Below are 23,878 nucleotides of genomic sequence, written 5' to 3'. Positions count from 1 at the left end.
GGGTTGGATTTTTAGGACTACTTAGCTCTCCCAGTGCTTGCATTGCCCTGTTGGACAGAAGGAACCCTGTCTGTAGAGCAGTACTACAGTACGAGATTGGGAGATGCCAGCACCTGTGCAGCTTTTTCCAACTTCAGTGTGATCCTTTGGCCTCCTTGGAATATGTGTACAAGGCCTTGGGCTTGAGTGAACCAGAGATTTGGGGTCTGTTCCCACGAGATGGTACTGTCAATCAAGGGGAAAAGTCATTTGCCAAAGGACACCACTTGCATGTGGATTTCTAAATCAACTGGAGGAAACCAGCAGGTTGAGACTGGTTGCCAACCTTGTAAAAACCCTGAGAGCTAATGTAGAAGCCATTTCCTGGAAATAGAGTGTTTTTAAATCCATCATATTACCTCAGAGAAGGCTTATGAAAAGCCGATGTGGAAGAGTTTCTGGCATTGGAATAAGGACATGGGTAATCTCAAATGGCTATTCCTGGGCATAGTTCTTTTTGGAGGATTTTTAAAAGTTACTATCTATTGAGCTCTTATTGTATGCAAGGAATAAGTGCTGTACATGCATCAGACCTCACAAAAACCCTACAAGGTAGCTGTTTTGATCAGCTCCACTTTATAACTTAGAATATGGGGGCAAATTAACTTCTCCAAGGCCCCCCAGTTGGTAATAGGATTTTTTTAGCTCCCCTTTCACATTCCTAATTTTTTTAGCCCTAAAATTTGAAGAACATTTCTAACCAGCATTTATTTATTCATTAAAATTGTATTGTGAATCCTAGCCCAGAGAGTCATCATTCATCAAAATGTTGGTTAATAATTATTGAAAATCCTGGCATGTGGTGCAGGAGCCATCACAGGCTAGGATTGTTACCATGGTATTCGATATGCGTGACAGGCACCCTGGCTGGGAGAGCCTGAAGAATGATACAGGCGGGAGGACCTGGGAGACATTTATGTAATCATATTAGCATCCCGTTTATTCTGAAAAAGCTAACTGCTTTGATTCATGTCTTAAACATCCACGTTTAAACTCACAACTCTCAAGATTGGTTTTCTCTTTAAATTTTCATCTTAAAATCCTTTGACTCCTTGGCCACTCCTCCTGTAGCAAGTTCCAGAGATAGGTTTATAATTTTTTTTAAATAATTAAAGTCAGATTTAATCAGCAAATTTAATTTTCTTGAAACACCTATCCATATGGCAGAAATACCTAGCATTAGTGGCTCCTCAAATTGGTATTTCAATAAAATTCTAGTATAAGAGTAGAATGGAAATTTTAGGATCACTGAATTTTCTGTCATCTGTTTTTCATTCTCTAGGTGAGGGGCACTAGGCCTGGGGAGGCTTGATGACCCCACTAGGCCATACAATTAGTTTATACAGAGCTGCAGTTTGCCATCATTATTCAGGTTTTCTGATACTTTGATGTATAGTTCCTGTGCTTAATTGATTGTACTAAAAAAGTATCTTTTTAAGTAAAAGACTGTACCAGAATTACATGTATGAAAATTCTCTCTACTTGGATGTGGTACAAATGAACATTTTATGTGAAAAACAGGCACAACAGCCCCTACAGTAGCATATTTTGAAATGTCGAAAAACCAGTCTTCATCTCTGAATGCAGCGCTGTGACTGTGCTTTAAACCCCAACAGTTGTTTTTCATTAAGTTATTTTTAATTTTTTTTTTTTGCACAAGTATTTTTCAGTCTCATTCCATAATATTGCTCTGTGTAATTGCTATTGGGATTTGCACAGTTGAATAAAACAGTCCCTAGGAGGATTTCCTAACTCTACGGAGGAGATAAGACACATGGGAAACTTCAGTTCAGGGTCCTTTGAGTGTCATGCTAGATGATCCAGTTCATTTGGCTCTTAGAACTGTCACAGACCCTTGGGATGGGAACTGGTTTCTAAATGGCCTACTTTTTTTTTTTTTTTCTTTGTGAGAAGTCAGTAAAGTGGGTGCCTGGTTCTGAGCATGTGGAATATAAACATTCTTAAATCACCGATTTCATCATGTCACTTCCCAGCTAAAAATCCTTTTAACAGCTCTTTATTTCTTGGCAAATATACATTTATTCATTTACTCATTCAAAAAATATTAAGTGCCTACCATACATATAAAATCCAACTTCTCTTAACTGGCTTGAAAAATCTCCGCAGTCTAGCTCTATCATTTCTGTTCCATTCAGTTCAGCCTCATTTGCAAAAGTTTCCCTGATGAAACTATCTTTGTATCCTACTTACTGATTTCAGAGGCCCTCTTTAGAATATGAGCTTTTCCAGGAAAGAGGCAAGGTCTTTATCTTAGAACACCCCCTTTTCCAAGTATATGGGGCCAGTGCATAGTAAGCCCTCCAGGAGATTTTTCTTAAACCCAAGGTCCACTTGCACAGGGGTTTTGTCTGTTATGCTCATTCTTCTATCCCCAGCATATAGAGCAATGCCTGGCCCAAATACTTAGTACTATGTGCCATACCCTATCTGTGAACACTCAAATGCTCTTAACTCAATGTCTCAAGCTCAAGTCCCATCTCTTTGGAGTTTCTTTCCCCTCACCACCCCCATCCCAGCACCTTGGGCCTGTGCCAAACATACTAAATTCAAACCAAGTCTGTGCTGCATTGTTGACTACTCTTTATTGTTTTTAACTTCTCCTTCCAACTAGATCATGATCTCCTTGAATATGGGGCCATATTTTACGTGGTTTTTGACTCATTCAGAAAGGACATGATTGATTGCCTGAGTTATTAATTAAACGTCGTTGCTTAGGCCTGGAAGGTTAAGTATTGTAGGGTTTCTAGTTCCCTTTGTCTTTAATGGATGGATTCCTAAAGACCTGAGCACTTTGAATGGGTTTGTGCACACACAGAACACTTGAATATTGAGGGCTTATACCCTTAAACTGTCGTCTGCTCCCAGAATAAACGCACAGCCATTGAATAACCCCCACCTTTTTTCTTTCAAGGTGAAACAAAAAAGCCTTAATGGAGATCAAGGGGGTGGGGAGTGAAGGAATTAAGAGTTAGGAGAGTGGAAGTAGGGGAGTGGAAATTTGGCACCATCTGCAAAGCGTTTGGGCAACTCAGCTTTCCATTTCTGAGAGGTTGCCATGTGCATTGTCATGAATATTACTTTTAATCAAGTTACATTGGCTAAAGGCTAAATCTTTCCAACATATGGAACTGATTTACTTGCCTTTTTCCCCTCTTACTCTCTTTGAAAGCCAAAACAACAACAAGAAGAACAACAACAACAACAAAAATCCAGTAACCCTTCAGAAGTTTTATTGCATTTAGGGGAAGCATTTCCGTCTTGTTTTGCCTGTCTTTGTTCTCTGGGCTCATATTTACTCACCCGCTCTTCTGGTTTTGAACGCTGCAACAGGAAACCAAGTGATCAAGAAGAGGAATTTTGCTTGCTGAGATTATTGCTTTAGATTTTCCCTGCTAAATCAAACTACAGACTTTTCCTTTTTCTCTGTAATTTCTTTTGAGAGACAGAGTGGACCAAAACAGGCAGCTCTTTGTAAAGATGACGCTTGTCACTGACTTGTGACTCTCCCTCATGCTTTTTTACTGTTCAGAGCTCATGTTGGTTTGAAGGGTGTTAAGTTAAATGACATCAGACTAAGGAATTCATAATTTGGCTTCTTTTACAAACTTGAAGTATGCAGGTCATTGTGTGTGTCTGTATGTGTGTATGTGTGCCTACTTAGAGCCCAAAGAAGACAGGGAAGGAAAAAACAGGGATGGGGTGGGGGGAAGCTTTGTTAATAAACTGAGAGAAGGGGGAACATTTTTTATCTTCAAGAGAAAGGACACCTTCCTCCTTTTTTGTTAGCTGGTTGAGTCACCAAGCAAAATACTGATCTGAATGATTTAATGCCTAGATTAATGGATATGCAAATGTTTATTTATACTCACTAGCTACCATGCACCTGTGCTAAGAAACTGGCATGGACAAATTATCAAAAATTTACCACAAAGTTAGAGTCCAGAAGCCAAAAAAGGTAGAAGAGAATAAAATAAAACATGAATAGTAGTTGGTCTTTACTGTGTAGTCAGACAAAAGATTTTTCCCCTTCATCCCTTACGAATTTTCAAATTCTCTACAGTGAATGTATTTTAAAAATTGTTTCATAGAGTCTTTGCTTCAGAAGTCCAGAGAAGGAAAAGATTATCATTAGTGGAAAACTATTAAGAATGAGCTGGGGGGACGCCTGGGTGGCTCAGTGGTTGAGTGTCTACCTTTGGCTCAGGTCGTGATCCTGGGGTCCTGGGATTGAGTCCCACGTCGGGCTCCCCATGGGGAGCCTGCTTCTCCTTCTCCCTGTGTCTCTGCCTGTCTCTGTCTTTCATGAATAAGTAAAATCTTGAGTCCCAGCTCATTTTTTTTTAAGTTTTGTACAAGTATTTTTGCTCTCTCCACACCTCCAGTTGTCATAGAATTAGTTATCACTCACAAAATACTCTTAATATACTAACAATAGGGGTGCCTGAGTGGCTCATTCAGTTAAGTGTCTGCCCCTGGCTTAGGTCATGATCCTGGAGTCCCAGGATCTCTCTCTCTCTCTCTCTCTCTCTCTCTCTCTCTCAAATAAAATCTTAAAAACATAGACTAACAATAAGAGAGTAATAATAGAGAATAACAAGACTGAGTAACTATCTTAGTGGATGAAGCACATTCATAATGTTTTTGGAACAGTCTATATAAATTCCTCTTCATTGTTTATGAAGTTGAGTTAATATATGTGAAGTACCTGGTGCCAGACAGATAGTAAGCACTTTATAAACAATAGCTATTATGATTTTTTATATATACAACTTAAAATGAGTCTTTTGGGTCAGGACATGTGTACCTTGGAAACCACTTGCCATAAGGTCATCTGTTGTGTACTGATGAGTTTTGTTTGAAATTCCCAAAGTAGGCCTCTTCCTCTGCCATGATTTTCAGTTTCTTAGCATTGCCTTTTGTCATGAAATGGGAATAGCCCTGTTTCTTCCAAGTCTGTATGGTATTTAAAATCTAATTTTTATAGTGAGCATCAAGCATAAGTCCTTGCATTTATCTTTCCCTCTGAAAGCTCTCAAGGTGGTGATCTAGTCTTCTGTAGAGTTATAACTGAGCATATGTCCCTTCTCCTGAGTGTGGTAACTGAAAAGTGTCATTATCCATTATCAAGGAAGTAGATGCTCCATTTTAAGATGGGAGTAGAATGGGGAAGAAAGAAAGTATATCCTAGATTCCCTATTCACAGGGAAGCCCTGTTGCTATTTTGGGTACTTTCTAGATTTTGTATAAGTTTTCTCTATTAAAATGGTATTTGCTTAGAGGATGATACATAAACTTTAGGGTAAGGCAAATTTTCTATCTAGACTTGGCCACTTAAACTGATGTGATAAGTAACTTGTCATAAATGAATACATAGTAACTACTATGAAGGCTTGGTGTGAATTTTAAATAATATGCTGTAAAGCACCTGAATCCATTCTGGACCTTTGATAGTATACATGGTAACATTATGTGTAATGTAACCCCCCCACATATGTAATTAGAACAATACTTGTATATATAGATGTTACTTTAAAAGTAGTAATAACAGGAATCATTGTAAACCTACTTGTACTCAGCACACAATATATTTTTTGGATGAAAACTAATCAGTGTTTTGTTGCTGGGTATTTAGATTATTTTTTATTTTGCTTTTTAGTGGAAACCTTCTCAGTACTCTTGGTAACTATTTTCTTGAGCCCACCTGTATCCAGAGATTTGAGAAAATGACCAAGATTTGTAGCAACAGATTTGTGACCTTAGAATGCAGAACAATGAGCCTCCACAGAGAAGGCCATTTTTCTGCACCTTCCATATGTTTAACAGTGTGAGGCTAAATAGGGTGGTGAAGATCAGACGAAGTCTAATATGGGCAGGAGGGATCCCTTAAAAGCCTAGTAAAAGATTATGTGTGAGGTATGCTTAGGGGAAAATAAAGTCATGCATATGTTTTCTTTTCTAAAACACTTAAGTTGCCACTAATGCCCTGCCCAGAGATTGTTGGAGGTTGTTGTAACGACAGCACTTTTCTCTTCTCACGGCTCTAACGTTGGTCAACTTCTTGAGATAACGGTGATGATCTATATTTTCCTCCCTTTTGGCCACAATTCCTAGAATCCTAGGAAGAGATCCAGAGCTGAATGAAGCTATTAGTGAGCTGTCAGCCAAATTGGCTTGCAACAGAGACCTGTAAACATCAAGAGAGTAAGCCTTTGAATAAAAATTCAGGCCTGTATTTTCTTAGCAAAGAACAGGGAGGGAGACCAACAGAATTGCACTAGGCTTGTAAAGGTATTTATTTCTTCACTGTGCTGTTGTGCTATACCATTCATTTAAATATCTAGTTAAGATTTGGCAGAGCTGCTGGAGGCGTGAAGGTGGAACCAACTGTCTGGACTGCGACCATCTTATTAAACACTCATGTAATTGTTCCTGTTCCAGCAAAGTGGGATTCTCTTGCCATCTGTTAAGTAGGCTCAATTAAATACATTTGGGAGTGAAGGCTATGGCAGGTAGGGAGGAATGAGTGGGGTAGGGACAGAGAAGGACTAAGGTACAGCCCTTAAGAGGTGGGGAGAGATAGGCTACACACCATGTATGCACATGTGTATACATGCAGTGTGCACACACACAGCGGGATGTTATTTTTCCTTCTCTTGCAGTAGAGGTGGGGGGGATTGTATTCAATTGTTGCATGATTCTTTAATTTTTAACTTCATGAGTTGAACCTCCTCTTTGGGGGAGGAAGAGGAGGAAGGCAGTGATTAGGAAAATAAAAGAACAATATGCAAAGAAGAGATTGAATTAAATTGTGTTGGAAGTATCCAGGTTGGATGAAACTCAGATAAAGACAGTTTTTTCTTTTTTTTCCTCTGAAAATTCAAGTTAGTACAGTGCCACTAGGCTGGGAAGCTCAAGAACTGAGTAATGTTACATACTTAGAATATGAGGGAGCAATTAATATGTAGCCTCAGGGAAGGCTTGGGAGATCTTATCTGTGAATTGCTAGGTGACGACTCTCTAGTTGGTATAGTCCCAGTTTCATCTGGATTGCAGATTAGGTGTAGCTTTTTAAAAATTTTTAATAATCCAGTTAATTCTTTTCCCTTTTTATACATAAATAATTTTGAAAAGTATGGGAAACATTTGACTAGGGTATATTTTAAAGAGCCTGCCTAGAATGTATGTTTAAAAGTAAACTTGTTGGGATCCCTGGGTGGCTCAGCGGTTTTAGTGCCTGTCTTGGGCGCAGGGCGTGATCCTGGAGACCCGGGATTGAGTCCCACATCGGGCCCTGTATGGAGCCTGCTTCTCCCTTTGCCTGTGTCTCTGCCTCTCTCTCTCTCTCTCTCTCTCTCTCTCTCTCTCTCTGTCTCTCTCATGAATAAATAAAATCTTTAAAAAAAATAAAAAAATTGTTGAAGTTTAACATATACACAGAAAAGTACACAGTTCAGGGGCGTCTGATGAATGCTCATAAAAGTAAACCTCCTTCTAACTGGCTCCCAGATCAAGCAATAGAAGGTTGCACCGTCCTAGAAACTGCCTCATGCCCTGTTCTGTTCCTTCTCTCATGAAGGGTAACCACTCTCCTGACTTCTGACAAGATAGATTAGTTTTGCCTGGTTTTGAAAATGCTATAAGTGGAATTATACACTATGCATTTTAGTGTTTGCTTTCACTCAATATTGTTTGTGAGTATCATCATGTTGATGCATGTAGCAATTGTATGTTTGTTCCTGTCCCTGAATCTTTCATTGTGTGACTTCACCACAATTTGTTGCATTGCTGATAGGCATTTGGGTATTTTCCAGGTTGGGGCTCTTGCAAATAGTGCTGCAGTGAACATTCTTATGCTTCTCTTTTAATAAATATATGGACACATTTCTGCTCAGTGTATACCAAAGATGGGAAATGCTGGGTTATATGATATGCATATAGCTAAGTTTAGAAGATACTGCTAGTTGTCTAAACTGTATGTATCAATGAGAGAAAGGTCATTTTTGTCCAGGGTATTCTGTTCTCATGAGCATAAAAATAAGATACTTTGTTTTCTTTGATTGTGGAAGTAAATCTAATTGATAAAGAGAATCCAGTGAAATATTTTTACTTTAAAGAACTTTTAAAAACTCCGCCCATTTTAATGATCTTTTCATTCAATAAAACACATTTTTACTTACAGTATTTGAGAATGAGAAAGACTAGTGGGCAGGGTTGGGCAGTATTTTTGCCTTTACTTCCAGGGATTCATACACCGTGGAGAGTTCCTTCAGACTCCCTTCAGGTTGTGCTCAAATTTTAAGAGTTCAAATTTCTGGAATTCCTTTTGTTCTCCAGGGAATTGGGATTGTGGAAACTGACAGCTTGGAAACAGAGGGTAGAATGCCCGCCCCGCATAGCCATACCCTAACCCTGTCACTGTGAGCAAATCATCCAAGAGGATTGGGCACTCTGACCTTTTGGGATTGCTCCTGTTTTAGGACAGCTTTTTCATTTTCATTTTTCAAGTCCCTCTAACAACCAAGAAACTCTTTACACTGAGGTCTGCTGGGTTATATCATTTGGAATGCCTTGCTCTCAAATTAATTTCTCCCACTCTGACCCCCGCCTTCCAGCCTACCCCAAAAACCCTGTTCCTTTCACAGCTTCACATAGCAAGAGAAAGTAATAAAAAATAAGACCTTTGTCTGAGACTCTTAATCACTCTAGACATTGCTTATATACATAGTGAATCAGATACATATATTGTTATGCCAGCATATTTATCTTGCTTAAAATGGTAGAAAAAAATCCCCAATATGCCTTTTTTCCTTCCCTATATGTAGGTGTTAGGATTCTTAGGCTATACTGAACAAACAGCTGATGTGAATAAATATAATAGCTTTGCTAAAAATCAGTGCTTGTTTTTACTCAAGACCTGGGTTCAGACTTCACATGATTTTTTTTTTTTTTTTTTTTAAACCTGTGACACATTTTCTAATGCTTGAGCTGTAACTTGCAATCTGTAGAATCGGTTTCAGGCATTTGCCCTGCCTGTCCCATAGAGTTGCTGTGGGAATCTAATGTGATCATTTATGTGAAATTGTAAACTATAAAAGTACTAAGCCTAAGCCTTTGAGAGCTGGATTTAGCAGGCTCTGCATTTTAAGCTGGACAGTTACTGTCCATTGACCTAGAGTGTAGTGGAAACTCACTGTACCTGGAGGTCTTGTGTGCAGATGTGAACCTGAACTTTTAACCTTGCACCAGATATGACTGGCTGACCTGTTGAGTCGTGAGTTACTAATCTAGATTCTACTGACCTCTAACAGCCCTCCCCTGCGTGGGGCAAAAATCATTTGCTTTGGTGATAGCCCTAAAATATGACCCTCACAGGTGATTTCACTTTGCAGAGTGGCTAGAGGGTTGTATAAAGTAGGGTAGTCTACAAAGTCTTGATATGAACTACTGTTCATATCCAGAGCTTCTTTCTAAATTTTCTTTTATCCCATCATTAAAAGCAGACAATAGAAAAATGCTTATAGGCCATAAAAGGATCTGCATGGAAGTATTAGCAATCATTACTAATAATTGTTAAAAATAAATGAATAAAACAAGGACTGAAACACAGCCTTGTGAACAACACACATTCCTTATTACTAGTGAGAAATTCGCTTTTATTTTAACACCACCACCAACAAAAGATGTGATATTCATAAGTTTGGCCCTTGGTGGGTGTTAACTTGAATAAGGTGGATCTGGTGTGCTTCCTAGGGCTGTTCCATGCATTGTTCCATAAGACATCTTCCAGGATAGGCCAGACAATGTATCAACTGGAAGATCCTTGTCAGAAATAAGAAACTGATCACATTCCTCAAGGTCTGGAGACCCTACGTAATTGACATTAATTTTTAGTTTGTATTCTCATGGTACTGAGCAGGTTTTGAAAATCAAATTGGATAAAAATATGGAATATGGTCTGGGAAGTAGAGGGCAGTGACCTGGTCCAGCTTCAAAAAAAAAAAAAAAAAAAAGTTATAATCTAAACTAAGGTGTTCACCAGAAAACTGGGACCTTAAAGCTGTAGGTCTACAGGTTCCTAATCTCTTTATCAAAATGTCTTAGGACTCTGAATCCTGATGCCCCTTAGTGATAAAATACTGCTGGTGAGATCTCGAACAGATCCCAGTAATCAGACTCATTAATATATCTGCATCAGAATTACAGAACATTCACATTAAGTGGTTTAATAAAGGTTATAAGTACACATCAGTTGGAGTTGGGATTTACTGCCAAATAAATTCAGATCATGTCCTATTTTGCTAACAAATGTGTTATGTGAAACTTTTGACTTTTTTAGAGCTTTTGAATTTTGGAAAGACACTTAAAGGACTGTTGATCTGCACTATGTTTGGGTGTTAGCTCCTAACAGAGGTGGGTGCTGTTGTTGTTAGCTCCTAATAGAGACGGGTTTTGTTGTTGTTGTTATTTTACATGTATAAGGCAGCCATGTGGCATATTCTTATGAGATAATACAGTAAGGGACACCAGATTGGGAGTCACTGCCTGAGTTCCAATTCCAGCCTTGCCAAGTGACCCTGGGTAAGATCGTTAATTTCCCAAGGTAGTAGTTTTTCATCTTTGGAGCAATAGTGATTTCCTTATAATAATGGAATAGGATAATGATGGAATAGGATATGCACACAAAGGTGCAATATGTGCATGGCATTAGATACCCAACAAATCTGCTTGTTTTTTCTTCTGTATAATGGAGATAATAGTGCCTGTCACGGAGGTGTTTTAGGAGACATTTTAAAATAAGTAAACAGATGTAACCTGCTGAGAATAATGTCTGCCTATAGTAAGCATTTATTACACAGTAGCCAGTATCATTATCGTTAGCACTATTACTAAAAATCTGTATCTTTCCTATCAGTCTTTTTTTTTTTTTTTAATTCTCTTATTTGAGAGAGAGCACACACATGTGCTCAACCTCAGGGGAGAGGCACAGGGAGGGGGGAGAGAAATTTAAGCAGGTTCTCTACCGAGCACCAAGTGGGATACTGGGCTGGAGATCACTACCTGAGCTGAAACCAAGAGCTGACCATTAACCTAGTGTACCACCCAGGCACCCCTCAGCAGAGTCACTTTTAGGAAAGAAAGGGAAAATAAACATCTGTTGAATGAATGAGTAGTGTATTGTAAAATTATGATAATTCATACTTAGAATTTTCCAGACTGTAATTCCATTCCATTCTGTCACAAACCTACCCCCCTATCCCCTCTCAAACCCCCCCCCCCCCCCCCCCCGCTTCCCCAGCACCTTATCTTTCCTCATTTGCACAGCACTTGGTAAACTTGGCACTTGCCTTCCTCACCACAACCATGCAGGTGTGTTAGACTGTCCTGGAAGCTGTCCCAGATGCCGACAAGCCCTTGGCAGTAGGATAGAAAGGGAAAAGGGAAGTTTTGGCTGACATCTCCAGGTCTGACTCCTTACTCATCTGGAGAATTCCAGTGGTATCTTTAAAGTTTTAGGATAAATGATGGGGTCCCTGCTCTTCTCTTGTGTCTCTAACAGATATGTATCTTGGATTCTAATTTCTTTAGTTTGTTATATATTAATCTCTTGGGAGTGCTCGTAATGGGAGGGGTTTGGTAAAGTCATAAGTCTGCAGGGATGTTTTAAACGCAGGCAATGTACGGAGGGGGTGGGTACTAGCTAGGCAGAGAGCAGTGGAAGAATGTGTGTGCTTGTGTGTCACAGTTTGGACTAATGTCTTGGCACGGCTGTCCCATTTCCTGACATGTAAGAACTGGATCTTAAGGCCGCACATATTTGGCAAGCCCTATTATGTTACCCTCTCAAGGGAGTGCTTGGGTAATGAAGGTGATAGATAGTATTTGGTAGGTACTGGTGGGACCAGGGACATGAGAGAATATGGAAAGAATCCTTTTTAAAGACCTTTATTACATTAGATTCTAGTGTCTGTAAACAATTATAGCATTCAGGGAGTGCAGGATTTAAATGAGAAACACAACTTTGTCAGATTATACCACTTGGATAAAATGGCATGGGCTCCGGAAATCTATAATTAAATGTATTTCTGAAAATGAAAAATATAGTGGAACATCTGGTTTATTTCACTACAGAAGTGCCTGGGTATTGCTTATATAAGTGTGATTGACTTTGGCTGATATGTGGATTTCTCTGTGTAAAATAACAGTATTCTTATTAAATTTTTTCTGCCTGATTCTGTTTGTGTTGTAAACAAATTAGTCACATGCACACACACTCTCATTAGAAAATGACTGTCTTTAGAAAATCTAATGTTTGTTCATTTTCTTTTTGTTCCAGCGAATATTCAACTCCTTTGTTTACACTGAGAAAATCTCAAATGGAGAAAGTGAAGTACAGCAGGTAAGAGATTATTCAGTCCTCAGCCTTTTGTCTTGCTTTTGGATATGGCTTCATTGCTCGTTGTGAGATTTTCCCGTTCTGTGTGTGATTTCATGTAGGTCTTAACCTCACACTTGAAGTTCTTATAGACAGTTGATAGAATGGTTCCATGGATGGTTTTTCACTATTTGTGTTATACTTTTGAAATAATTATTTAATTCCTTTTTGTTTTGAAAACTCCTAAACGGATCCAAATTTTAAAAAGATTAGAAATTATTCCATCCAATATCGGAAGAAGCGTCCAGGCTTTGGAGTCAGACTAACCCAGGTCAAATTCTCCCTTATTCCATGACCCCCCAGTAAACAAGTTAGCCTTTCTTTTCTTTTATTTTTTTTAAGATTTTATTTATTTATTCATGAGAGACCCAGAGAGAGGTAGAGGGAAAAGCAGGCTCCCTGCAGGGAGCCCGATGCAGGACTCCATCCCAGGACCCTGGGAACACGTCCTGAGCCAAAGGCAGATGCTCAACAACTGAACCACCCAGGTGCCCTGCAAGTTGGCCTTTTTGACCTTCAGTTTCTAAGTTTTAAATAAGGTGAATACAGTATCTACTTTATGAAGTGAGAATTGTTCATTGAGAACAAATAAGATCCTTTATGTGGAAGATTCTGGCATAGAAGCAGCTCAGTGGATATTGGCTTCTTTTGTTCTTTGTTTTTCCTTTCCTCCCCTTGTATCCTTCCTTTGCTTCTTTCCTTTCCTCTTTCTTCTCCTTTCAATGCTGTCTGGGATCAGGAAGTTCTGAGGCCAGATTCTATTTACTTTATTTACAGCTGCCTTCAAATGGACTGCTTCCTAAATTAAAACAGTGTTGGTGAACTTGGTCATAAATAATTGATCTGTGCTTGAAAAGAAGGGTGGTAAAGAGGAATCTGGGTTTTAATTTCAACTAATCCACCAACTTCATTACACCATGTGACTATCAACTGGTAATTTGAAGCGAGGCTAGAAACTTAAGTAAAAAACAGAACCAAGCTAAAAACCAGAGTGTAGCAGAGTGCTTCCCCAGAATAAAAAGATAACTACAGTAAAACACAAAATAATTCAAACTCTGAGATGCTGCCTTTATTTTATTCATGGAAAACAGCTTGACTTGATCCAAGCTTCAGAAGTGCTATACAAGAGGAAAAACCTTTGCAACTGTCATTAGAGTGAAGTTATTTATGGGATAGTTATTCATTTATAAGAAATTACTGTGGTTTAATCTTGAAGTTCAGCATTTCCTCTGTATAGATCTTAAAATGTTTTATTGGTTTCTGCAGGTTAAATTTAGAGGATGTAAGCACTTATGTATGTATTCTTTTTTTCTTAGCTTTAGATATTTTTAAAAACTAATGACCCTAAATTACAGTGAATATGATGTGGTTTACTGTATTGAGTCTTATCGTAATGATTCCTGTCTTATTTTTATTCCAGCAAACTGAGAAGTGCTTTTAGGGTCATGAAATTTAAGAGGTGCTTTTTCTTTTAATGTAGGGAAGATTTCTACACAAAGCATGTTTGGGGAAACTTTTTGGGAGACCAGAGGCCACTTGATAACCTTTTAAAGAAACTGATCCAGGGATATCAGTTTTATTGCTTTCCTTGAAGTAACAGAGACAAGTTCTTCTTCAACTGTATTCAAATGTGAAACTTGTTTTGTTTTCCCAGACCGATGTCATTGCTTCATTTATCAAGCTGTGCACAAAGCTTGGAAGCCTTTCATAATTTTTTTTAAATTCTAGCAGATGAGCACTTACGGAACCCTGGTGCTTTATTACATTGATTTTTTTCCCACCCTCCAAATTACCTTGAAGGAAAGATACCCTTATTACAGATGAGCAAACTAAAGCTCCAAGAGATAAAATAAGTTACCTGTAGTCTCATGGCTGTTAAGTTAGCTAGTTTCAAGTTTGACACAAAGTTTTATATGTGAATATTTTTTTAAGAGTTCATTTTTAAAATTTGTATTTTCAATTCAAAACAATAGCTTCTGCTAAGCTTTTTTTTTAATCTGAGTAATTCAAATGAAAAATTATCACATGGTTCTGTGTTTCCCCTCTCTGATTATCAAAAAGTTCTCTTTTATGTTGACCCAGAATGTACTTTTAACCTTTCTCCAGTCTTTCTAGTCTGCCCTCTGGAAGAACCCAGAACAAATAGATCTTATGCCTCTTTTGCATCCAGTATGTGGAGATAATTATCATGTCATTATTATTATAAGAACAATCTCAACTGCTTATAAGATTTGTTTGATAAGCCAAAACAGGCTAGTTATCCAAAGTAGGTTATTGACCTCTGTACTCTATTTTAGCTCAGTCTTTAGTGGACCACTTCATGTTTTGGGGTATTTTGTAGGATCTGGAATCATGACTTGAGTTTTCTATCCATCATTCCTCCATTGGGGTAATGAAAACTAGAACCTCATGGGTTCTTACTCTCCCACCTTACTAATCAGATCTCATTGAGAGTTGGATCTGACTTGTGCATATTATATAAGTTGGCAGTAAATCTAATGTGTTGTTAATATCTTCTGGTTAGGGGAGCAAAGTAATTAAACTAATAAAAAACATTTTGTGATTCTTGACTCTTACCACAAAATTCTCTATGGCATAGACTTTGCTTTTTCTAATTATTTCTTTTAAATTAACCTTCAGAGTGTGGGTCTAAATGCCTAACAATGTGTTTTAAATCTTTAATTAGTTCAGTATCTGTGTAGTTTTGCTGCCAAAAGTCTATGGCAACAGCCTAAGGAAAATAAAAATCCCATGCGTGCATTCTTACGAGGAGCATTTCCCATAGACTCCATTTTTTAAAACTTTGAGAAATGAAATTGTGTGAGCACATAAAGCTGTTATATGAAATTGAACTTGAATCAAGAAAAATAAATTTTTCATCAAGTGCCCCAAAGAGAGCAAATCATCATCCATAAGACACAAAGCAATGAAGAAGAAAAGAAACAAAGGGAGAAAGAGCCTCTTGGAGCCCTTAATTGGATCATCAAAGAAATCAGAGGCTCCTTGGACAGGTTTCAAGAGTTTGGTCTAACTTTTTCACAAATGTTCTACTAATTATTTAGATTAATCACTTATTCAATGAAATAGCAAACATATTTTCCTCATGCAGTATTTCATAAACTATTGATGGCAGTAGCTGATTTTAGAAGACTTCAGAATTCTTTTGGAACAGGCATTCGTGGTAAGAGCAATACTTACGTGTGTGATGTACCTGACCTTGGACCGAGGGCTTTCCTTGAGCAGTACTCCTCCTTTCTTAAATGGTGTCTACTTCTCTCTCTCCTGGATCCTATTCTTCAGCGTGTAAACATGCTGTTCTCCTGTCTTAACCACAAACAAACCCTTGACCCCACTTTGCTCTCCATGTTCTGCCACATTTTTTCTTTCCTTTTGAAGCCCAAACCATCACAAGGTGTCTATACTCCCTGGATCCAGTTGTCCCATTCTCTAAAACTTTGTCCAGCCCTACAAGTTCCACAGAACTGCTCTCTTCAAGGTCACCAGTGATGTCCAATTTGCTAAATCCAAGGTCCTCGTTCTGTTTGATTAACATCAGTGTTAAGAAGTTGATCAGTTCCATTGTGTTGATAAACTTACAAGGCTTGGGTCTGCAGGATCCCACACTTGCCTCCTTGGTGTTTCTTAGTACATTCCTGCTTTAGGGCTTTGCACTGGTGCTGTGCAGACCTAGGACTCCAAGGGCCTTCACCTGCTTCGTCTTTCCTCAGAAGTCATTTGCTGGGGATCCCTGGGTGGCGCAGCGGTTTGGCGCCTGCCTTTGGCCCAGGGCGCGATCCTGGAGACCCGGGATCGAATCCCACGTCAGGCTCCCGGTGCATGGAGCCTGCTTCTCCCTCTGCCTGTATCTCTGCCTCTCTCTCTCTCTCTCTCTGTGACTATCATAAATAAATAAAAATTAAAAAAAAAAAAAAAGAAGTCATTTGCTGAAAGAGGAGACTGCCGTATTTTAAAATGCAGCCCACCCTGCCTGCCAAACTCCTGATTTTCCTTTATCTTGTTCTACTTTTTCTTTTTTCCCTTATTTCTTATCACTTTGTGGTTTTAGGGTATTGGCTTTATAAAACCAGTTTGGAAACATTCTCTTGTCCTTTACTTTTGAAAAGAGTATATCACATCAGTGGTATTCCTTCCTATTTTGGTAAAATACAGCCAGAATACCATCTGCACCTGGAGCACTCTGTGTGGGCATCAGTTTCTTTAATAGCTACAGGTCTTTGGGTTTTGTGGGTAGGGTTTGGTGGGGAGGTTTCGTTTTTTTCTTCTCAGATTTTCTGTTTTGTATCAATTTTTGTAAGTGGATTTTTTTTCCCAAGAAATTTGTCCTTTTCATCTAAATTGTCAAATTTGTTGGCATAAAAGTGTTTAATATTTTATTCTTTTAATATCTGTAGGCTAAAAGAAAAACATAGAACATAAAACAGTAAAACAAAATGCTAGCTTTTTTGGGGAAAAAATCAGTTAAATGGATAAATCAGAGTGACAGAGAATGAATGGCAAAGTAAATTGGTGATGATCGAGTTTTTAAAACTTGAACTTGGCCTCATTAATTTACTCCACTTTCTATTTCACAGATTTAAGTTCTTTATAATTTCTTTCCTTATGTTTTAGGTTAATTTTGGTCTTTCAATTCTTAAATTGGAATTTTAGGTCTTTTTTTTTTTTTTTTCTAACACTTTTTTTTTTTTAACCTTTTGGTTTTTCAAATAGAGTCATTTAACACTGTAAACTGTCCTTTAAGCACTGCTTTTGTTACAGTTCAAAGTTTATCACTGTTTTATTATAGTTCAATTTTTAAAATGTTTTCTAATTTCTTTTTTGACCCATGGATTACTTTATAGTGTGTTGTCCAATTTCCAAAACAGTTGAGATTTTCTTAGCTTTTGTTACTAATTTCTAATTTAATTTCACTGTGGTCAAAGAACATATTCTATATGATTTCAGTCCTTCTTAGTTTATTGAAATTTTGAGTTTTATGGCTCAGCACATGATGTATTTTGGTGAGTATACCATGTAAACTTGAAAAGAATGTGTATTCGGCAGTTGCTGACTCTTAGGTTCTTTATATACTCATTAGGTTTAGCAGGTTGATAATTTAGATATTTATTTTGGGCCTGATGTTTATATGTCTGATTCTATCATTGCTAAGAGGATTGTTAATATCTATATTGGTGGAATTGTATTTTTTCATTTAATTCTGCCCATTTTTGCCTCCTATAGTTTGAGGCTTCATTATTGGGCATGTATACATTTAAAATTGGTCTTTCTGATGAGTTGTTGTTTCTGACATTGTAAAATGTTCTTTATCTCTGATTACATTGGTCTTTCCTTGAACTTTAAGTTCATGTTAATATAGTCACTCCAGCCTTTCTATGCTTACTATTTGCACTGTCTTTTCATAAGCATTTACCTTTGGTCTCCATTGGTAACAGTGTATCTTTTGTAAACAGAATATAGTTGAGGCTTTTTTTTTTTTTTTAATTTGGCAATTTAGGTTTTTTAGTTGGGAGTATTTACTTTGATTTTTGGATTTGGGTCAACTATTTTTTCATTTTCCCCTCTTTTAGTTCTTCCCCCACCTCCTTTTGAATTTTTGAAGTTTTTTGGAATTTCATATTAATCTCTTTTAGCTTTTTAAAGCTATATTTCTCTTATTTTTAGGTTTATACTATATAAATTATATACAGCCTTAACTTATTACAGTGTATTTGGAATTAATATTCTAACACTTCATATGAAATCTAGAACCCTCATAACTTTATAGGTCCATTTTTCCACTGCTACCCTTCATGCTAGAGTTCTGTCTGTTGTAAACTGCACAAGAGAATGTTACAGATGTTGCTTTAAACTGTCCTAGGAACTTAACAAATTAAAAGAAAAATAAATGTTGGGTACTTGACCATTTCCAATGAACTTCATTTCTTTCCAAAGATAATCAACTGATAGTCTAAGAACTTTTATTTATTTATTTATTTTTTTATGGTGAAAAAATTTAGATTTATAGCCGGTTGGACTCCGTTTAGATGATCCCAATTTTTTTTTAATTAATTTTTATTGGTGTTCAATTTACCAACATACAGAAAAACACCCAGTGCTCATCCCGTCAAGTGTCCACCTCAGTGCCCGTCACCCATTCCCCTCCAACACCCGCCCTCCTCCCCTTCCACCACCCCTAGTTCGTTTCCCCGAGTTAGGAGTCTTTATGTTCTGTCTCCCTTCCTGATATTTCCCAACATTTCTTTTCCCTTCCTTTATATTCCCTTTCACTATTATTCATATTCCCCAAATGAATGAGAACATACACTGTTTTTCCTTCTCCGATTGACTTATTTCACTCAGCATAATACCCTCCAGTTCCATCCACGTTGAAGCAAATGGTGGGTATTTGTCGTTTCTAATCGCTGAGTAATATTCCATTGTATACATAAACCACATCTTCTTTATCCATTCATCTTTCGATGGACACCGAGGCTCCTTCCACAGTTTGGCTATTGTGGCCATTGCTGATAGAAACATCGGGGTGCAGGTGTCCCGACGTTTCATTGCATCTGAATCTTTGGGGTAAATCCCCAACAGTGCAATTGCTGGGTCGTAGGGCAGGTCTATTTTTAACTCTTTGAGGAACCTCCACACAGTTTTCCAGAGTGGCTGCACCAGTTCACATTCCCACCAACAGTGTAAGAGGGTTCCCTTTTCTCCGCATTCTCTCCAACATTTGTTGTTTCCTGCCTTGTTAATTTTCCCCATTCTCACTGGTGTGAGGTGGTATCTCATTGTGGTTTTGATTTGTATTTCCCTGATGGCAAGTGATGCAGAGCATTTTCTCATGTGCTTGTTGGCCATGTTTATGTCTTCCTCTGTGAGATTTCTCTTCATGTCTTTTGCCCATTTCATGATTGGATTGTTTGTTTCTTTGGTGTTGAGTTTAATAAGTTCTTTATAGATTTTGGAAACTAGCCCTTTATCTGATATGTCATTTGCAAATATCTTCTCCCATTCTGTAGGTTGTCTTTTAGTTTTGTTGACTGTATCCTTTGCTGTGCAAAAGCTTCTTATCTTGATGAAGTCCCAATAGTTCATTTTTGCTTTTGTTTCTTTTGCCTTTGTGGATGTATCTTGCAAGAAATTACTGTGGCCAAGTTCAAAAAGGGTGTTGCCTGTGTTCTCCTCTAGGATTTTGATGGAATCTTGTCTCACATTTAGATCTCTCATCCATTTTGAGTTTATCTTTGTGTATGGTGAAAGAGAGTGGTCCAGTTTCATTCTTCTGCATGTGGCTGTCCAATTTTCCCAGCACCATTTATTGAAGAGACTGTCTTTCTTCCAATGGATAGTCTTTCCTCCTTTATTGAATATTAGATGACCGTACATTTCAGGGTCCACTTCTGGGTTCTCTATTCTGTTCCATTGATCTATGTGTCTGTTTTTGTGCCAGTACCACACTGTCTTGATGACCACAGCTTTGTAGTACAACCTGAAATCTGGCATTATGATGCCCCCAGCTATGGTTTTCTTTTTTAAAATTCCCCTGGCTATTCGGGGTCTTTTCTGATTCCACACAAATCTTAAAATAATTTGTTCTAACTCTCTGAAGAAAGTCCATGGTATTTTGATAGGGATTGCATTAAACGTATAAATTGCCTTGGGTAACATTGACATTTTTACAATATTAATTCTGCCAATCCATGAGCATGGAATATTTTTCCATCTCTTTGTGTCTTCCTCAATTTCTTTCAGAAGTGTTCTATAGTTTTTAGGGTATAGATCTTTTACCTCTTTGGTTAGGTTTATTCCTAGGTATCTTATGCTTTTGGGTGCAATTGTAAATGGGATTGACTCCTTAATTTCTCTTTCTTCAGTCTCATTGTTAGTGTATAGAAATGCCATTGATTTCTGGGCATTGATTTTGTATCCTGCCACGCTACCAAATTGCTGTATGAGTTCTAGCAATCTTGGGGTGGAGGCTTTTGGGTTTTCTATGTAGAGTATCATGTCATCGGCGAAGAGGGAGAGTTTGACTTCTTCTTTGCCAATTTGAATGCCTTTAATGTCTTTTTGTTGTCTGATTGCTGAGGCGAGGACTTCCAGAACTATGTTGAACAGCAGTGGTGAGAGTGGACATCCCTGTCTTGTTCCTGATCTTAGGGGAAAGGCTCCCAGTGCTTCCCCATTGAGAATGATATTTGCTGTGGGCTTTTCATAGATGGCTTTTAAGATGTCGAGGAAAGTTCCCTCTATCCCAACACTCTGAAGGGTTTTGATCAGGAATGGATGCTGTATTTTGTCAAATGCTTTCTCTGCATCTAATGAGAGTATCATATGGTTCTTGGTTTTTGTCTTGCTGATATGATGAATCACATTGATGGTTTTACGAGTGTTGAACCAGCCTTGTGTCCCAGGGATAAATCCTACTTGGTCATGGTGAATAATTTTCTTAATGTGTTGTTGGATCCTATTGGCTAGGATCTTGTTGAGAATTTTTGCATCCATGTTCATCAGGGATATTGGTCTGTAATTCTCCTTTTTGGTGGGGTCTTTGTCTGGTTTCGGAATTAAGGTGATGCTGGCCTCGTAGAACGAATTTGGAAGTACTCCATCTCTTTCTATCTTTCCAAACAGCTTTAGTAGAATAGGTATGATTTCTTCTTTAAACGTTTGATAGAATTCCCCTGGGAAGCCATCTGGCCCTGGACTCTTGTGTCTTGGGAGGTTTTTGATGACTGCTTCAATTTCCTCCCTGGTTATTGGCCTGTTCAGGTTTTCTATTTCTTCCTGCTCCAGTTTTGGTAGTTTGTGGCTTTCCAGGAATGCGTCCATTTCTTCTAGATTTCCTAATTTATTGGCGTACAGCTGTTCATAATATGTTTTTAAAATCGTTTGTATTTCCTTGGTGTTGGTAGTGATCTCTCCTTTCTCATTCATGATTTTATTAATTTGAGTCTTCTCTCTCTTCTTTTTAATAAGGTTGGCTAATGGTTTATCTATCTTATTAATTCTTTCAAAGAACCAACTCCTGGTTCTGTTGATCTGTTCCACAGTTCTTTTGGTCTCGATATCATTGAGTTCTGCTCGAATTTTAATTAACTGTCTTCTTCTGCTGGGCGTGGGGTCTATTTGTTGCTTTTTCTCTAGTTCCTTTATGTGTAAGGTGAGCTTTTGAATTTGAGATCTTTCCAGTTTTTGAATGGATGCTTGTATTGCGATGTATTTCCCCCTCAGGACTGCTTTTGCTGCATCCCAAAGATTTTGAATGGTTGTATCTTCATTCTCATTAGTTTCCATGAATCTTTTTAATTCTTCCTTAATTTCCTGGTTGACCTTTTCATCTTTTAGCAGGATGGTCCTTAACCTCCACGTGTTTGTGGTCCTTCCATACTTCTTGTTGTGATTAAGTTCTAATTTCAAGGCATTATAGTCTGAGAATATACAGGGGACTATCCCGATCTTTTGGTATCGGTTCAGACCCGATTTGTGACCCAGTATGTGGTCTATTCTGGAGAAAGTTCCATGTGCACTTGAAAAGAATGTGTATTCAGTTGAGTTTGGATGTAAAGTTCTGTAGATATCTGTGAAATCCATCTGGTCCAGTGTATCATTTAAAGCTCTCGTTTCTTTGGAGATGTTGTGCTTAGAAGACCTATCCAGGGTAGAAAGAGCTAGATTGAAGTCACCAAGCATCAGTGTATTATTATCAAGGTATTTCTTGAGTTTGGTTATTAATTGGTTTAAATATTTGGCAGCTCCCACATTCGGGGCATATATATTGAGGATTGTTAAGTCCTCTTGTTGGATAGATCCTTTGAGTATGAGATAGTGTCCCTCTTCATCTCTCACTATAGTCTTTGGGGTAAATTTTAATTTATCTGATATAAGGATGGCAACCCCTGCTTTCTTTTGAGGACCATTTGAATGGTAAATGGTTCTCCAACCATTTATTTTCAGGTTGTAGGTGTCCTTCTGTCTAAAATGAGTCTCTTGTAGACAGCAAATAGATGGATCCTGCTTTTTTATCCAGTCTGAAACCCTGCGCCTTTTGATGGGGTCATTAAGCCTGTTCACGTTCAGAGTTACTATTGATAGATATGAGTTTAGTGTCATCATATCTATTCAGTCCTTGTTTTTGTGGATTGTTCCACTGAACTTCTTCTTAAAGGGGAATTTTAAGAGTCCCCCTTAAAATTTCTTGCAGAGCTGGTTTGGAGGTCACATATTCTTTCAGTTGCTGCCTGTCTTGGAAGCTCTTTATCTCTCCTTCCATTTTGAATGAAAGCCTTGCTGGATAAAGTATTCTTGGTTGCATGTTCTTTTCATTTAGGACCCTGAATATATCCTGCCACCCCTTTCTGGCCTGCCAGGTCTCTGTGGAGAGGTCTGCTGTTACCCTAATATTCCTCCCCATAAAAGTCAGGGACTTTTTTTTCTCTTGCTGCTTTAAGGATTTTCTCCTTATCTTTGGAATTTGTAAGCTTCACTATTAAATGTCGAGGTGTTGAACGGTTTTTGTTGATTTTTAGGGGGGGATCTCTCTATTTCCTGGATCTGAATGCCTGTTTCCCTTCCCAGATTCGGAAAGTTTTCAGCTAGGATTTGTTCAAATACATATTCTGGCCCTCTGTCCCTTTCGGCGCCCTCAGGAACCCCAATTAAACATAGGTTTTTCTTCCTCAGGCTGTCATTTATTTCCCTTAATCTATCCTCATGGTCTTTTAATTGCTTGTCTCTTTTTTCCTCAGTTTCCCTCTTTGCCATCAACTTGTCTTCTATGTCACTCACTCGTTCTTCCACCTCGTTAAGCCTCATCGTTAGGACTTCTAGCTTGGATTGCATCTCATTTAATTGATTTTTAATTTCTGTCTGATTGGATCTAAATTCTGCAGTCATGAAGTCTCTTGAGTCCTTTATGGTTTTTTCTAGAGCCACCAGTAGCTATAAAATAGTGCTTCTGAATTGGCTTTCTGACATTGAATTGTAATCCATATTTTGCAACTCTGTGGGAGAGAGGGCTGTTTCTGATTCTTTTTTTTGAGGTGAGGTTTTCCTTCTAGTCATTTTGCTCAGTGCAGAGTGGCCAAAAACAAGTTGTATTGGGAAAAGGAGAAAAAGAGAGAGGAGGAAAGAAAAGAGAAAAAGAAAAAAGAGAAAGAAGAAAAAAAGGGGAAAAAGAAGAAAAAGAAAGAAAAAGAAAGAAAGGAGAAAAAAGAAAAAAAAAGGGGTGGGGTGGGGTAAGCAATCAGAAATCAAGAAGAAAGAAAGAAAAAAAAAAGCACAAAACAAAACAAACAAACAAACAAAAAAAAAACCACAAAAAAACCAAAAACAAAAACCAAAAAAAACAAAAACAAAAACCACGGGGAGTATCTTCCGATT

At 38.0% G+C, this 23,878-nt stretch overlaps 1 protein-coding gene across 1 annotated transcript in view; it reads left to right on the top strand.

Moving 5' to 3' along the window:
• Nucleotides 1-23,878, top strand: part of CACHD1 (cache domain containing 1) — a 206,389-nt gene that overhangs the window by 66,765 nt on the left and 115,746 nt on the right. Inside the window, exon 2 of the mRNA XM_025983262.2 lies at nt 12,395-12,457. Within this exon, the coding sequence (XP_025839047.2) occupies nt 12,395-12,457 (63 nt within the window). The remainder of the gene's footprint in view (nt 1-12,394; nt 12,458-23,878) is intronic.

Source organism: Vulpes vulpes, chromosome 12, assembly GCF_048418805.1.
Source record: "Vulpes vulpes isolate BD-2025 chromosome 12, VulVul3, whole genome shotgun sequence".
Taxonomy (NCBI): domain Eukaryota; kingdom Metazoa; phylum Chordata; class Mammalia; order Carnivora; family Canidae; genus Vulpes; species Vulpes vulpes.
The sequence above is the reverse complement of the archived record's forward strand: the minus strand, read 5'-3'. Positions and strand labels throughout refer to the sequence as shown.